At 39.5% G+C, this 17,763-nt stretch overlaps 1 protein-coding gene across 3 annotated transcripts in view; it reads right to left on the minus strand.

Annotated features, from left to right (window-relative positions):
* BTBD7 (BTB domain containing 7) overlaps positions 1 to 17,763 on the minus strand; it is a 50,058-nt gene that overhangs the window by 6,741 nt on the left and 25,554 nt on the right. For 2 of the 3 annotated variants that reach the window (XM_021401509.1, XM_021401510.1), the window contains 7 exons: positions 9,412 to 9,620; positions 8,308 to 8,383; positions 6,452 to 6,612; positions 6,079 to 6,222; positions 5,734 to 5,847; positions 4,133 to 4,322; positions 1,103 to 1,281 (listed from right to left, as the gene is read on the minus strand). In XM_021401509.1, coding sequence (XP_021257184.1) covers positions 1,103 to 1,281; positions 4,133 to 4,322; positions 5,734 to 5,847; positions 6,079 to 6,222; positions 6,452 to 6,612; positions 8,308 to 8,383; positions 9,412 to 9,620 — 1,073 coding nt within the window. The remainder of the gene's footprint in view (positions 1 to 1,102; positions 1,282 to 4,132; positions 4,323 to 5,733; positions 5,848 to 6,078; positions 6,223 to 6,451; positions 6,613 to 8,307; positions 8,384 to 9,411; positions 9,621 to 17,763) is intronic. The other variant, XM_021401511.1, reaches the window with a different exon arrangement.

Genomic DNA, 17,763 nt, shown 5'->3' on the forward strand with positions numbered 1-17,763 from the left:
GTGACTCAACCACCTCCCTGGGCAGCCCCTTTCAGCGCCTGACCACTCTTTCAGAAAAGTAGTGTTTCCTAATGTGTCCAGCCTAAATCTCCCCTGGCGCAACTTGAGGCCATTCCCCCTCATCCTGTCACTAGTTACAAGAGATTAGATGCCGACTCCCAGCTCACTACAACCTCCCTTCAGGTAGTTATAGAGAGCAATGAGGTCTCCCCTGAGCCTCCTCTTCTCCAGACTGAACAATCCCAGCTCCCTCAGCCACTCCTCATAAGGCCTGTGCTCCACACCCCTCACCAGCTTCGTCACCCTCCTCTGAACACGCTCCAGGGCCTCAATGTCTTTCCTGCAGTGAGGGGCCCAAAACTGGACACAGTACTTGAGATGCAGCCTCACCATTGCTGAGTACAGAGGGAGAATGACTTCCCTACTCCTACTGGCAACACTATTTATAATACAAGCCAGGATGCCATTGGCCTTCTTGGCCACCTGGGCACACTGCTGGCTCATGCTCAGCTGAGCATCAATCAACATCCCCAAGTCTGTTTCCTCTACACAGTCTTCCACCCACTCTGCCCCAAGCCTGTAGCATTGCCTAGCGTTGTTGCGGCTGAAGTGCAGGACCCAGCACTTGGTCTTGTTGAACCTCACCCCACTGGCTCCAGTCAAGAGATCCAGCCTGTCCAGATCTCTCTGTAGGGCCTTACTACCCCCAGGCAGATTGACACGTCCTTCCAGCTTGGTGTCATGTGCAAACTTACTGAGAACGCTTTCAACACCCTCATCCAGGTCATCAATAAAGATATTGAAGAGGAGTGGCATAATAAATAAGTGGCATTAGATTCACTACATGGAAAAGCTGATCAATAAATGCAATTTGGTTAACAGCAACAAACAGACAGAAGTGGCATTTGCATTTTCTGCATATGTTCTATGTAGATCTACTGAATCACTGAATCATCTGATTCTGGTAGAGATCTATCTAGTCTTCTAATCACACTAACACAAAGTAGCTCTCTTATTGCAGATTACACATTCAAGTCAACTCATCATCAGAACTGAACCTGAATCAAGTGATTTCTGATCTTACTCCAGCAACTTTCCATACCTGCAGAAGTTCAGCAGCAGCATCAGAAAGTCCAAATTCCCGCAGCACACGAATCTGAATCTCATAACTGACTGTGGCACCCTCTCCACAATTGAGAGCATATGCTCTTTGCACCTGCTCAGTATGACGAAGCTCCTGCAGCCGTCTGATCATCTCTTTTACAACAAGCAGATTGGGAACTGGTGGGACAGCAGAAAACAGAATTGGAGATAAAAGGTTACTTTGAAAACTGTGAGACACTAACTTCAATTACAATGGTTAGGTTTAATTGTGAAAAAAAAATCTAGTGCTAGGATGACTAAGCTTGTTTTTTTTTTTTCCCCTTTTTAAAGAAAGAAATATTCTGCCAAGCACAGTTCAACTCGCACATGTTCCTTGGATCATCACTATGGGATATGCATACATCATACAAGATGTACACTATTTTTCCAGCTTCTGCTAGGGTGAACCACAGATATAGCCTTCTTTTTACCCTTATAATGCAGGAATTTTATGATTTGAGGTGGGGACAGGATATCTTAAATAACAACTGACTGTTCCCTCATGAATACTACAGGCCAAGAATTCACTGATTTTTTTGGCATACACTTAATACTTCTAGTGGAACTCTGTAATCACAAGACCATAATACCAGTATGGAACTACAGAAAGAGTGTTTGAGAAAAAATAATAATTGCACAAACTACGCCAACATAAACCTGTTGTATGATGTTGCTTTATGCAGCCATATTGAAATCATTAAACAAAGCCTTTCCAAAAGGAAATCATACATAATTTAGGAAGTATTTATGCTGTTGCAAAGCTTTCTCATGCCACTCTTCACTGCTGTTTGATGACAAATTATATTTCTTTGCGGTCTTGCTGTCCTTAGAAAAAAGCGTGCTTATCAAAACAGTCATACAAGTCTAGATCTCTGAAGTCCTGGCATTTGATGTTACCAGCTTTACAGGGGCTATATAGTTCCATTATGGACATCTGGTCATGGTAAGTCATAAAAACTAAGCAGATCAGGCAGCAAGAACAGTGTGAAAATACATTACATAGAAGGAAAAAACCCAATACCGTGGAACCACAACTGTTCCCAATTTCACAAAGTTTACATTGGTGCACGTAATAAATGTAAACAGTGCAAATTTACTTTTTTCCTTCCAAATTGAGTTCCTGTACTAGGAAAAAGTATCAATTCTATCCAGTCTTCAAGGCTTGTAAACAGATCTTTTACTCGATGCTCTATACACTTCAATTGTTCTTAAAAATCCTGGCTTGGCAATCAGATTTTAATTTTACCCAGCCTTTCACAAACACTGAAAAATAAATTAGCAAGGATTTTAGAGAAATTGAATCAGTTCTCCAGATTATGGGCATAAAAATCACCTAAGTTTATCATTAAAAATGATAACCCAAGAGGTTTTGTTTGTGTTTTGTTGTTACTGGTGGTGGTTTATTGTGTGGTTTTCTGTTTTTTTAAACTATTGTTCATGTGAAACACACAGAAAAGACATTACATATATGAAAAATACAATTCAGGTGCAGGATTTCTAATTCAAGCTCAAACTGAAAAATACTAAAGGAAACCCAATTACCTGCAGAACCTGCTCAACCTTTAGTAGAGGTTGAACTCAGAGTAGTGTTGCAATAGAAGAACCAGGACAAGCTGTCAGTGTCCTTTATGCAAATAACATCAATGGGCAGCAGTACAAGCAAGATGCAAGCAACAGATGGAGAACATCTAAACTGCAAAGAAGCTCCTGTTCCCAGACCAAGAGGTACAGTGCCAGTGATGCCTGGTTCTCCCTTCAAGAGCTCCTGCGCAGCATCTGTGCTTCAAGGACAGACTCCTGTACAAATTAAGTGTCTGGTACATGCCTGAATCTCTACATCTCTCATCTATCCTTCCTACCTCAAATAACTGGCAAAACAATCAAATCTTTTGCATAATTACAGAACAAAGCAAAGCAGGCAGTTACGTGACAATATCTGTGCTCCAGCTACTGGCTGGGCTCACAGCTCACATCTACGCTCCAATCAAAGAGTGGACAATAATTCTTAAATATTATATTGTAAAGAATCAAGCTGCAGTGGAGTTTCAAATTGGCCAAGATGCCTCACTGCCCCCAAAGTCAGATTTTTTCCAGCCATGAGAACTTCTGCAAAATACTGGAGACCTCTGAGAACCCACTTCCTTTGCCAGCTTCTCCAGAAACCGAAATCTGGCAAAACGTTGTCCAAGTCACATCTTACAATTCAGGCGGTTCACACATGAAAAATGCATTTTAAGTTATTAACTACACACAAAGATACTTTGGCAATCCCACTTGATACACTCTTTCAGTTTAACACTGAAAGATCAAATACACAAACGATTATGTATCACAATGACTATTTGTCTGGCGACCCTATGAGCGTCAACATCAAGCAACCTCAAGTACTTACTTCCACCTAATAAAATGTACTCTGTTGCGTGAGGAATTAAGTTGGTTTGACTTCAAAGCTCAAGTAGATCTGGTTAACCAACAGAAAATGTGTTCTGAATGTCTACTTCAGTATTTTTTCCTGGAAAACTGAGTCAAGTTGACTGTTTTACAAGTTACACTCCACCTACCTTTTTGATTTCAGAAGATATTTAGAAGATATTTTGCCATTTTCCACCCTTATGGATCTCATCCATCTTGGAGGACTGGTACAAATCTGATAACCAATCACTCTGAGAAAAGAGAGCCAGGGTCCAGCAAATATTCTACATGAAGTTTAACTAGTCCAAGGTTTTTCAAATTGCCCAGCCAAAGCAGGTTGAAGTACTACTTCTTCCAGTAGCTCACCTTCTAACTATCTTTATATGGATGGCAGAATAAATAATCTCAGAGTAGATCAAAGCAGAAAAAACTATTGCTGGGTGGGGAGAAAAACTACGAGGTACTCCTCTCTGACGATATCACAGTATTCAATGACACATTCACTTTCCCCTGCTCCAAAGCCCCCCAGCCACTCACAGGAGAGCAAGCAGTGTTACCAGTGATCTAGCATCCTTACCTGGGATTTCATTGGCTATGACTGAAGGAGGACTGGACTGGTTAGTACTAACTTGCTGGTGGGTAATCATATGACAGCACTGCGGCACCGCGTTGTTTACCATGTAAAGGGTATCTGGCACATTGGACATTCGGACCATCCGCAAACGAACGAGATCGGTTTGTTCCACCATCATCTCATCCAGCACTGACTGCAACGACAGCCATTAGAGCCTTCATGAAGGCACTGCACACATCCACCAGGACCTGCTGTAACCACCGCCCCAAGGCCACCAAGAGCTGCTGCAAGCACAGCTCCAAGGCCACAAGTCAAACAATGTCTAAAGCAGGTCCCAAGCAGTATTTGACAGGTCCACACCATTTTCTATCCTGGTTTCCAGTCATTATTAGCATTGGCCTTTCAAAGCTAACAGTAGTCAGGTGGATAAAGTTTGGGAAGATTGCTTTGTTTACTTTGTATACATCAGACTGAAAGTATTCTTCTCAAGGCAAATCTAGACGCTCTCTCAGTCATTACCTATGGTTCTCAGCTCCCTGTACTATTCAGTAGAAGACAGTACCTTGAAAATGGGATGTGTTTCCCTCATATTTTAAACCAGACGAAGGGATTATGCACATCTTTGGCTAAGATTCTTATTTAACTTTCTCATTTTTCAAAAGGAAGGCTAACAGATGGAAATAAATTGAAGTCACTTATCTGAAGGTTTTGCACTTCCCAGTGATCAAAGTGAATAAGAACAGTTACCAGATAGTAAACAAGAATAATTCTGCTAAGGTTAAACAACTAACAGCAAAACATGATACTAACAGAAACAAGTTGGACTCTTGACAAAAAACAACACATAGAATGAACTTCAAGATTACTGCTAAAGCATTCCCATAACACACACTTGAAAACTGAGCATCAATGTTTTCATTATACATTTTTTAAACACATTTTTGTTAGTTTTAACAATCCAAGGTACAAAGCTAAGTTTTTAACAGGCTAGTTTTCCATTGTTTCTTTAGTGCCACCTGGTACTCTCTCATCTGTGCTCAAAATGCAAAATAGTTTTCTTTCTCCCCTCTCCTCAAAGAGAATGTCACTACTCAGACTTCAGAAAGTATCTTCTGACTTAAGCACAGCGTGAAAGATCTAAATTTGAGAGCAGTGTTCAGAGTTTCCAGGCAATGTGGATGTGCAAAGCTTCACCTTATCCTATTGTTCGGCAGTCACCTGCACAGCTGGGACTCACAAGCTCATGACCTAATATAGAATTTCCTTAAATCATTAGCTAGCCATCCATATGGGTCTCATTTTGAGAAACAGGGTATGGCATGGGATCTTCAGTTTTACAGTCCTCATACAAAATAATGAATAAGAAAACTACTGCATGAATGGGACACAAAGGACCGTAGTCAAGTTGGACACAAGATATTTATTCCACTTTGCACAGGACTGAAAGAATTCTGGTTCTGATTCAAATGTCAAAATGAATGATCATAGTCCTCTGCCCAGTGGAATAGAGGTTCTCCACCCAGCTCTTGTGGGAGCTGAGGAGCCTGAAAGACCTGGCACCAAGGTTGCTGAATAGCTGCAGACTGGGACTCTCAGGCTCTCACCTTGCCATCCGCCTGCCAGGTGGGCTGCCGAGGAGCTGGGCCGGCAAACTGGCTGGAAACCAGGGAGGTTTCCCTCAGAACGCTGCTTTGTTTCCGGTGGAATTTCATCAAGATCTGTCTCGCAAACATTTCAATTTCGACAAAAAAAAGTTTTGTTGAAATTTTTCTGACCAGTTCTAGAGACTTGAGCCTGATGATCAAACTTGTAAGTCTTGTTAAATTGAAAATGTTAGTATTTTAGGCCAGTACATGCAAAGAGAGACAAAACATACCAAGATTTTTCCCTGTTCACAGAACCCCCTGACGACTTCAGTGTAACAACAGCCAAATGTTCATGATTATTACCTTAGCCTCCTCCACATACGGTGAAAACAGTCTCGGCCGCACATATATTCCAGCATTTTTTTGTCGCAGCCAGGCATTTGACTTTCCACCTTCTGATGTTGGTAGCATGTCTGAAGGAGGAGTACTAATCAGGCCTCTCTTCATCTTGAAGAATGAAGACAAAATTTAATGTTTTATTAAATTAAAAGTATATGGGAAGAATTTGAAAGAAACGTATTTCTTATGCTGAATCCCAACACTATCTTTTTTTCAATTTCTTGACAGATTTGAAGTATAAAAAAACGCAAGGAAACATGTAACCTTGCACAGACTCCTGTAGAATCCAAAATACAAAGGAATCAGAGATAATACTTGTATGAGATGACTGACTTACTGCATCACTCAGTACTTCACTACTCATGGGTAAGATGTGCTCTATGCGGACAAAAGGTAAAAGCGGAGACAGGATCTCTCTCAGCTCCTCAATGTCAAGATCTCTCCTCTTCACACCTCTTTTGTTCACACTGTGAGCAGTACCACTCAGTAAATTAGGTTCTGTAGAAAAGAACAAAAATAGTAATTTTACACAAGAACATCATTTAAATAAGAAATCGCAACTTATTTGGCTCATAGAAGTTACAGAAAATTTAGAAAAAGCAGCGTTTATCAGTACTGTTCCACAAAAGCAGTTTACACATTAAAATTTGATATAAAACAGCGGAGTCAGGTTCAAGTTATATGACCGTTGAACATGACAGCTGAACAAATGGCCAAAGTGTAAGCCAGGAAGAGACACAAGAGCAGTGCTTGTGTTTCACGTTCGTAAAGCTTTACCTAGACCAATGCTATAAAAATGTTTGTGCCTCGCTGCAGTCCCCCCACTGACTCTCTTCTGCAGCTCCTTCCTTCTTCCCCACCAGTTTTCAGAAACCAATTTTCTACAAATTAAGGTCTGAAGAGACCGCTGGGATAAGTTATTTTAGCCTCACAGAGAAAAACACTCTAGTAACTGCTGCGTCACAACCACTCAAATTGCTCTCAACTTCATAAGCCATCAACTCATGCCGGGAATGGAAAATCTTCCTGAAGACTGTATAATGACACCATATGACATTCTGGGATCTTCCTTCCCCAAGTAACTACCTACTTTCATCTGTATTTTAAGTATCGTGCCCAACCTGAACTTGACTAACTTCAGTCTGTGAGGAAACTTGTCTGACATTCCCTGCTCAGTACAGATAGCTCTAGTTCAGGCCACATTTTTAGTGCTTTCCAATATTTGACTGATAACCACCTCACATTCACTATCGCAAGTGTCTTACATTTAGACAGAACTATGGAACTAAATTTGGGCTCTGTCTGACAGAATTTGGCAGAGCTCTTACTTCTGCTTTTGTGTATCAGGTTATCTAGTGGTCCCAGGAAACAGAATGAGCTATTTACTTAATAATCACCACAGATCAGGAAGCTGCACGATTACTCCATACGAGCAGCTTCTCCACCATTTCAGCTCTATTAGAGCTTAACTGGCTCCACTACGTTCCAACATGCATAAATCAAATACGTGAAATCTCGTTTTGACAACAGAAGTCTAGTACTTAGGTCACTAAAAATCACATCTTTTCACTGTTTTTTTTTTTTTTGTTGTATCTCATCCAACTCATCCCTGACAAAACAGTTGTACTGCAAGCAGTAACAGTGGATTTCAAGAACACAGTACGTCACAACCATCTAATTCCCCATTCCTTCTCAGGTGGAGTAGAACAGATAGCTCATAGTCTGTCAGGTTTTTCTTATCTCCAAGGACCCAAGGACAGAGACTTCATAACTTCTCTGGGCAACCTCTTCCATTGTCTGACTCTTCTTCGCAGTAAAAAAAAAAACAACACCCTGGAATTAAAGCCTCATGGCACCTACTGAAAGGATGAGAGGCAATGAGAAGAACACAGATGCATTTTCTTACTGTCATAAGACATTTCAGGCATTGCTAAGACTTCCCCTAAGCCCTTTCTTCTTGAGACTGAACAACTTCAGCTCCTTCAGAACATCTACGTTTTCTTTTTTTCCTCTAGAGGATATTATTTTTTTCCTCTTCAAAACATTCTAGTGCTCATCTAGTTTTGACCACACTATGAGCAGAGTAGATTTCTTAGATTCAAAGTTTTCTTAGATTACAGATTACCCAGAAGAAGGGCTTAGAAATATTACGGTTTATTTGGTTTGACAGCACGTGGCTAGAATTATCCTCACCTCGGTCTGCTATTCTCTTCATCAACTGGTGTTCTCCCCATTTAATTAGATATTTAAGAATATCTTGTTCACTTGCCTGTTAGAAAGAGAAAGTCAGCAATCCATATACGATTAGTTTAAATGACAAACATACACACACACCCTTTTTCATAGCTAAAAAGAAACAACTGTAGCAAAATAAGTGTTTTATTTTATGTCTGCTAATAGCACTTCCTGCAAATATTTTAAGGAGCACTACTGATATATCACCACCCTGATTCCTACATTTAGGACTCTTACTGAATCCCTAGGAAGAGGAAAAACAAGCATTACATCTAAATGATAGAATTAAAAGCTCAATTCCAACACTGGGCATTGTTCAGATCTTTTGTTTAATGTTACAAATTCAGTTCCTGCATAGCCTGAGAAGTCACAGTAACTAAATCAACTACATGATGACCTCAAGCATGTTATGTTCAATGACTAGTATAATTGTAAAGAAGAAAATCATATACAGAAAAAAATTTAAGTTATTTAGTTTCCTAACAAATAATTTTAAATAACCTCTAACACTTTTTAAAGTACAAAGCAAGACTGAGACAGATAGAATTTAAAGAGTCCAATATTCTTTATGCTATATTTGGTAGCCATCATTAAAGATATCTTCACTGAAGAGATGGCAGCAAAAAAACCACAAGGTTTCCATTAGTCAGTATGGTTTCCTCTCCCTAAACCCACAATCACTAAATCCTTTAGGCCATCAGTATAAGTATTACCACTACATAACTATTATTATTATTTTTTTTTATAAACCACTTGAACATGCAAGTAAACGTTAAGTTCACAAAAGCTTTATTTAAAATAATTTGCATCTGTTTCTAAACCATTACTAAGCTTTTAAGTTACAGCATATACCATCAGCTTGCATTGTGTTACAAGCCAAGAACAAAATAGTTTTCTTATTCTCTACTCCAATTTCATTTTTTTACTTCTTAAAAAGTAGTGCTTATATGCATACAAAGCTTTTGACTACAATTTAAGACAGGCTACTCACAAGTGCTTCTGGTAGTGGCATAACATATCCTGCTTCAGGTAGAACTAGCTATATTCCGAACAGCAGGTTACCTGTAAATAGTCAGACTGAATCGCTGTAAGCAGGTGGTCCTTGCTTAGTTCATAGAAGACATCTGAAGTCATGACCTGGGTAAACTCCTCACAGAGGAAATGCAGTGCTTGACGATGAACCCACTTTGAACCATACGGCTGAGAACTCCACTTCAAAATGGCGATTAAGGTGTCTAGAGAGATGCTCTCAGCAATAATATCTTCACAGCCTAGGAAACAAAAGCAAAAACAAAACAAGTCAATGTAGTCATTACAGAGGCACTTAGATCCTGAAGTGTCAAAATATGTAATATAAAGGATTATATGACTCCCATCACAGCTAAAGTGAGAATAAAAACAGAGGTGCCCTACAGACCAAGATTTGCAAACAAGGTTAAGTTCTGACTGAATGTATTTTTAATTGGGGTTTAGGACTCTGTTTGGTCATTCACCTTCTATAGCCACATTAAACGTTATTTCTACTGGCATGCCAAGGTGAACGACTGAAAGCTATTTCAGCCACACTAGAATGCCCTTTGATTAACGTACATTATCTCAGCATTTAACTCATTTTAAAATTGCAGGTTTGAATGTGAACAATTACTACTTCCAGCAGATTCAGAAAAGGCACAAAAGCTGTAACACAGGTGGGATTTTTGCTGGTGTCACTTTTCACGTGGACTCTGAGAGAGATCATGCAGAGGATCAGAAACAAGAGCTGTGAGGTGCTGTTGATACTCAGCTCCTCAGCACAGCATGAGGGCAGCAAAGCGTAGTTTTCTGACTAGTAGCAAAGGCAGGAAGCAGTGAGCAGCTGCTCTCAGCTGTCATCCCAGCTTGCAAGGCCAGAAGGGTGCCAGGACAGAGAGCACCTCTTCAGATATGGGAGAGAAAGCAGAGAGAAAGCGTGCGAGGAGCAGGTGCTCTGCCTTGGGCCAAGTCTGCTACAGCTTCCCTGTGCTTCTGCTGCATTAGAATTTACTCTTTCACAGAGTACGTGTCTTCTGAAGAAGACGGGTACCTTTCCATTCTGAAAGGAGGTGGAAGAAGGAGTGAATCTCTCAGAAGGAGAGATGCACTGCGAGAGGGCTGGAAACACAGGGAGTCGGGATTATTCCACTCACAGACTGTACTACAGTGCTGATTTCATTTCTACATCTGGCTTACATACTCACACAGTATGAGTTCTATTTGCACTATACAGATAGTAATTTGAGGAAAAATTCTACTGTGTAGTTATACGTTCCAGTCTCAATCCACCACGGACACAAAATTATAGCTGTACTCATGCCCACAAGAAGTCCCTGGATGGCTGACAGCAGCCTGCTTACGCTGCAGTTATTTTACTTCTTATACATTATCATTTTTAATATCCTTGTAGCAGACAGGAAAAAACCTGACTGCTATTTACAGAACTGTATCTCCTTAAGGAGCTCTCGGATGAAGAAAGTGTTTAGTGTAGCAATCTTAACATTTGTCAACACAAATGCTAAGCACAAATATGGTGCTACATATTTTGAACTGGTTGCATAGGTACAAAAACACCAGCAACTAATAGCATAAAAAGAAAGCATTTCTTTTCTACTTAGGTCAGCATATTAAGTGTTGACTCTGTATCTCTTGCAACTAATAGCGTGAATGAGACATCATTATGGAGTAACAGGTGAACTTGCTGTGGAAGACTGTCACAGAAGGTACTGCTTAGGAGCATGGTCACCGAAATAGGAATCTTATGCAGTAAAGGAAAGAAGAAGGTAACAAAGTGTCAGCTGAAACAAAAAGGAGATTATAAATTTGCCTGTCCTATTAAATACGTGCATTTCTATTTCATAGTATAACAGCCAGCATACTAATTACATGAATATTCAAACATTTATTTTCCTGAACTTAAGTACAAAACATACAGTGAATACAATATAAAGCCAATACTCAGTGAGAATGTTCGCAACAAATTCCATGAATATGTCTGAAAATATACATAGCTTCAACCACACTGTTTTTATTTATTTTCCAAGTAAACTTATGGCAATACTGTCCCCCAACAGTAATATAATTTAGCCAAGTTTATAACCAAAAAGCTTTCCTCAACAAGCACTTGGAATGATTTGTACTTATACATGCCTGATATGCCTTAGATGAGACCATACATACCAATGGAGCCACCAGCAAAACATTTAACAAAAGCATACAGGTTTCTAGATGTACTAAAAGTAGCATTATGCTATTAATGCTATGTTAGACTTTCCATTTGTCTTTTTTTTTTTCCTCCAAGGGAAATAAGTATGAATCGTGCTTCAACACACCTGTTTTGTCCTTTACCATTACTGAAGTAACGCAGAACTACCTCTTACCATTAGGTTACACATTGTGACTATAAAAAACAAGGACAGATATGTTACTGTAGGTGTTGACCTCTAACCTGCATGGCAAGAACCAGCCTAAACTGAGCTGTGAACTTGCAGCACAGCTTGTTTAGAGGAACTTGGATCATCAGCCTGATCAGCACTGGCCTGGATGAGAACAGTGGATCAGAACCATTCTCCAAAATACATTACTTGTTTTTTTGATACAAGTCAGTGAAAGGCCACCTGTTGTATCTCAGCCTGCTAAAATCCTATCCCAATTTCTTGCACATTCTAATTATTCTGCTTGCGTACAACCTGGTTTCAGCAGCTGATTACGTCCCCTGAATTCTGATGATTACATCTAAGGATCGTTCCATTTCAAAAGGCAATATGTAGATTCATTCACTGAAATTAGACACAAAACTCAAACTGCAAGCACAAAGACTTATCCTAAGGTCTTTCACGCTGTTTCTTTATCCAGTATTTATTTCAGGATAGCTGTCCCTGTTGCAAAGAGAGAAAGCTAAATATCCATGGAAATGCAGTTCTGAAGATCTGAGTTCTACTGATTTATAGAACAAGAGCATCAGCTTGGTCTCAATTCTTCTGAGAAGTCTTACTGTACAATTACCAGCAGAACAACATCAGATGAAAAGCTCATTTAGGATAGCTAATGGAACAGTCCTTTTCCCAAGTACTTCTATCAATGTGTCAAAACAGTGGGTATATTGTAAGTATTTCTTCTGAAGCAAGCATGAGGTAATAGAAAAGTGTTTTTCTGAGCATCTAAATAAATTAGGACAACTCATTTTTGGCTATGGAAGACATACAACATTTCTTTTTCCTTGGCCAAATGCTTTCTTGCTTTAAGAATCAGTCACTTGGTGAAAAAGCCATCTAATAGCCACAGTATTGTTCCCTACAGTGGAATATTTTTTTTCCTATGAGTACTGTTTCATAACATTCAGGCAGCAACTGCCCTTCCAAGGTCTATTAGCAATGTCCCCAAGTGCTCTACCGCAAGCTTCTGTGACCATCAGTATCTTTCAAAGATTCTGCTTGAAGTCTGGAGAAATGAAAGATGACTTTATCACATTTGGGACAAATGAGTCTATTTCACGCCCTCTTTATGCTGGCTGCCAATAGCCTTAGGTCCTGCCTACAAACAAGTCCTGTTTCTTCTCAAACGTTCCACAGCCCTTGGAAGCAGAAAGAGCTTGAGCTCACGTTCAGCATACTAACACCAGTAGCCTGGGATGTTGTCAAGGCAGTTGACAAACCTACTAAAAAACAAATCAAGCGCCCTCAGCAGCTTGCAAAGGCAGGATTAAGCAAAGTTTTTACTACAAAACTGTTAGCTTTAAGTCATTTTGTGGTGGAGACCTTTCCCCTTAAACTTATGCATACCAAGCCAAGAAAAATAGAAATAAGAATTCATCTTGACAATGAAACAGAGTCCAAAGGCTATTAAATAGTTTCTAAATTTCATCACATTAGAAAAGACTATGCTGGCAACAGGGATCCACTTTTTTAATCTGCTGGCATACAGAAAACAGTTAGAAGTCATGATTTACAGCTAGTCTAACCAAGTTTCTAGTGAAAAGAGAAGGGAAAAAGGAGAAGGGTTTGTTTAGCATCCTTCACATGTATTACAGACCCAAAGATGCAAATATGACCTGTACTTCTAAAAGTCTTTAGAAGGAAGCTTACACTTGTAGGATGTTTACACAGTCACAAAAGCTAACCTCCTTGTACAGCTGAACTAGACCAGACTGTCCTCCTCTTACACTCCACACTTCCTTCTCTTGTGTCACAGCAGTAGTCAGGTGGCCGCACAGTGTACTACTCGACTTCTTTCTGTCAAATATGATTGCACATTAGGGTTTGTGCAACTTGGGATCTATTACCAGCGTAGAAATCTGCAACAAGGAGACCGAAGAGGGCAGCGTGGTAGTAGCAACCCTTTTGGCAGCCCAAAAGGGTTTAAATCTGTTTCAGATCTAAGTGACCTCCGAACTCAAGACACAGCAATATGAGTATCACCTACCAAAATATTAAGAGCATAGCAGAAGAGTTAAATAGGTTAAAAGCTTGCAGTTTCCTGTCTGTACTATTATCTCACATAGGCAGTAATGTAACAACCCGTACTTTACCATAATTGCTTTGTGGATCCATCAACTAGTCCAGTAGTTACAAAAGAAGATAGTTTCAGCAGGTTGACTCTGCCAGTTATCACCTCCATCTCATTTTAAGAGTTTTCAGTTTGAAGCAGAGCACTGCAACTTGAAGTGGCTAGAAACTTCTAGCATTCCTTAAGAAGAATATGGTGCTGCCAGGAGGGAACATTAACCAGTGCCATGCCTTGTAGACGCATTTTCTTCCCTCACACTTTCAGATGCCGACGCAAACAAGTTTTAGCGTCTCAAAGGTGAAAAACTGCACACGTGTTATGCAGAAGATAAAACTGAAGCAGCACTGGACATAAAGGAGTCTAAGGACATAAGCAGTCAAACAATTCTGAAGTCTATTCAACACCTCTTTCAAGCTACTTTAATCCTTCCATTGATTTTTCTAAACACAAAAGAATTTAAAATATTTGTGTATTCCATCTTTTGAGAAGCTGAATTCAAAGTACACCTATTACAGATCTGTTAATGCATACAGCATTGGTATTGGCTGAGTTCAAATATGGAGCTGGCACAACTTTAAAGCGCTTCAGATCATTAAAGCAAATACAAAACATGAACAGAAGGTTAGGTAGTGTTTTATGTCATGCTAGCCATCTTTAAACTGTGAAAATTCAATAAATTATGTAAATTCTAACACAACATATTATCCAGCTGTTTGAAATAATAAATTCCAGAGCAGATGAAAACAATGCAACTTGTGTAATTTAAAAATATTTTATAATATTGCTGTTAAACTATATAGCTGTTAAGTCATCTGAGCCATTAACAAATGTACTTTTGAAGTTATAACCTTAGCCAGAAATTTAAGATAAATTGCTAGACGTTGAAAGCATTCAAAATTTGTGGCAAAATACTTTCTAATGTTTTCTCCCCCAAACAATGCAAATAAATTCACTCTCCTGCTCCTACCATAAGCACAATGTATGGATTTAAGATGCCCAAAATCTGCATTTACATCCTTGGCAGTCATCAGTTGATAATGACCCTGGACTGAGCATCAGCATTCCTTAAGCAGCACATTCAGCAGCAGGCAGCTTAGCTGATCCAGCTTAAGCAGAAAACAATCATGGGTCAGAAGCAAAAGCTGCCAACTTAGCCACAATAAAATGGAGGGAGGAACTTAACATGTGAACAACGAAGGGCAGGGGGGAGAAAGAGCTGATATTCAGTGGGGCTGCTACCAGCCATCAGCAGTCAGTATTTCAGCTGTGTGCTTCCTAGAAAACAGGTGACTGAAATGAAAGACCAAAAACAGGTGATCAAACCTGTTTCTCTGCTAAAATTTGTTTGTAACATCACAATTACACGCTCAATTGCAACTCCAATTGCACAATCTTCATCTTTACATACAGCCCTAGCATGTAACAATACCATAAGAAAGACTGTTTCTACTTCCTGGTCTCTCCCACCTTCATTTTCTTAACATAAAACCTAATTAGTAATTTCAGACTTGAGTACAAGTGAATCATGTTAAGGAAGTAACAGGTCAGATTTATGTTAATATTTACTTAATCATATCCATTTATAGTTAGAAGTGCCAGACTAGATCCTTTGAGAATTCATATTGCACCGCAATAACTGACATACTTGCTCTAATCTTCCCACAATACATTTGTGTGTATTTAATACAGTTACTGTGGGCTTCCTGGTGCTCCAGCATTTCAGTCCTGCTGAGATCAAGGGTACTTTTGATGTCAGATGATATCTGCCTCTAGATCAAAGGCTGCGCTACTGAATATGACTTTAAAATAAAGTTTATTCTCACTCTTGTCAAAGATAAAGAAAATATCTAAAAATAAAAGAAAGGAAATGCATAGTTAAAAGCCTGAATTCACGTTATTTTTTTCTTTGCATTAATTTAGAAAACTTTCTGGAATTTTCTTCTACCTCCTGATTCCCAGGCAGGACTACTGTTGCAAGAATCTGCAACAGAAAAACTATCTTGTACCACCACCTCAGTGGGACTACTCATGGCGGTAAGCAGCAGGGCCAAGATGCACACATTCAGTATAGGTAACTAACAATTAAGATACTTCAGCCAAACTTCCCTGAAACTGCAGTGGATGTGGCAGCATAGTAAACTAGGGGAGATTGTTTTCACCATGCACAGCAAACAGAATTCGGGAACTGATCTGGTTTTAATAATGGTGCTATTGAAGAGGAAGGGATAAGTAATTTTACACCTGATTTTGTGAGCCAATGCATTGAAACAATCACTAGTACAGTCTCAGAGAGCAGCAAGGTAGTAAGAAAAGAGAAAAGAAGAAATAAAACAGGCAGAACAGCAACACTCTCCTGAGGGATGGGCATTCTGGAAAAGGCTCTAATCCTCACAGCCTCTGCAAAAGGAGTAAAGAGCTTTACTTTTCAATAGTTAAATGCTACAGAACCTCTAATAACAGTTTCTGGGTTATTAGGTACAAATGGGTTTTGCTAAGATCAGATCTACAGATGAAACATACTTGCTGATTAGTTCATTTATTCACACTAGTTCGTTCAAAAAAGCCAATTCAGTTTCTTCTGGAAGATAAATGATCTTTTTAAGCTGATCATTAAGTCAAGTTGAAGCCAAAGTAAATTTTAAACAGCCCTGCTTTACTTGGACAGTAAAGATTCTTAGCACGTACCCAAATCATCACTGACTTAATCACGGGGAAACTATTAAAATGCAGCTTTATCACTGTGTTAAGAGCAAGAAGATTTCACAGAAAGCATCAAAGCTGAACTGTACACTAAAACTGATGAAAAATGACATCTGGATACTTACAAAGTACTCTGTAGACAAACCAAACTGAAATCACTTAAAATAAAAAATAGTTGATCGGAAATTTAAAATACATGAACTTCACTTAACACTCAACTACAAATACCTGGCCCAAACTGGGTAAAAGTGAGTAAAATGAGTTGTAAAGAGCATCCAGACTTGCGTATATTGAGACCCAAATATTTTGCAGGAAACCAGGGAGACAAGCTTCAGCACATTTGGAACTGGCCAGCTCGAGTGAGCCAAATCAAAAATCTGAGCGAGGGAGCACGTAGAAATCTAGTGAAGTAACTTAAGACTTTTTATTAAATCGGCTACTGCAAACGCCAACTGATGAGACTGGTGACAGAGCTTGGGTCAAACTGGGTGCCTGCAGCACAGAGTAGAAAAGCACTATCAGAGGACCAAGCTAAGAGATTTCATGAGATCTGCCTGCCCAGTGGACTCCAGCAACTAACTACACAGTTTTGCCTCTTCTAGAATCGTCCTATGTAATGTCTAGAAGTCAGATGTGCGAGTTGCAGCTTCTAGCACAAAGTATGCTAGCTATGAAACCAAGGAATGGGAGAGACACTACTGAGATGAAGATTCACCTACCTCACATTAAGTATTATAACTCTTAAAGGAGGACAAGGTGCTAGAGTATGTACTGAAGTAAGAAAAGAGGGAGCGCTTAAAATTGCTATTAGCAGTGATTTGTTAGCCAAGTGCAGGCATACAGTTTTTGCTGATCAAATAAGCTCCCTTTTAATTTCAATTATAAGACTATAATAGCAATTCTTTACTGTCAGCAGAATACCAATGATCTAAGCATGAATTCAGCAAATTAAGTATGAAACTAGTGCATACTGACTTCACTGCCACATACAGATTCTCCACAAACTGCTCACTGCTTTTTCCTGCACGTAGCTAACACAGCACTCACCTGTAACACTCTAATTAGCTCTAGTTAACAGATGGAATTTCAGTGACTGTAGGAGTGAATGGGTAGGGAAAATGGCCCAAGTTTACGTTTGCTACTGTTGCATAATATAATAAATTTTGTTCCACCCCTGGTTTTACTGTTCTTCTCCCC

This window comes from Numida meleagris, chromosome 6 (genome assembly GCF_002078875.1).
Source record: "Numida meleagris isolate 19003 breed g44 Domestic line chromosome 6, NumMel1.0, whole genome shotgun sequence".
Classification (NCBI taxonomy): Eukaryota; Metazoa; Chordata; class Aves; order Galliformes; family Numididae; genus Numida; species Numida meleagris.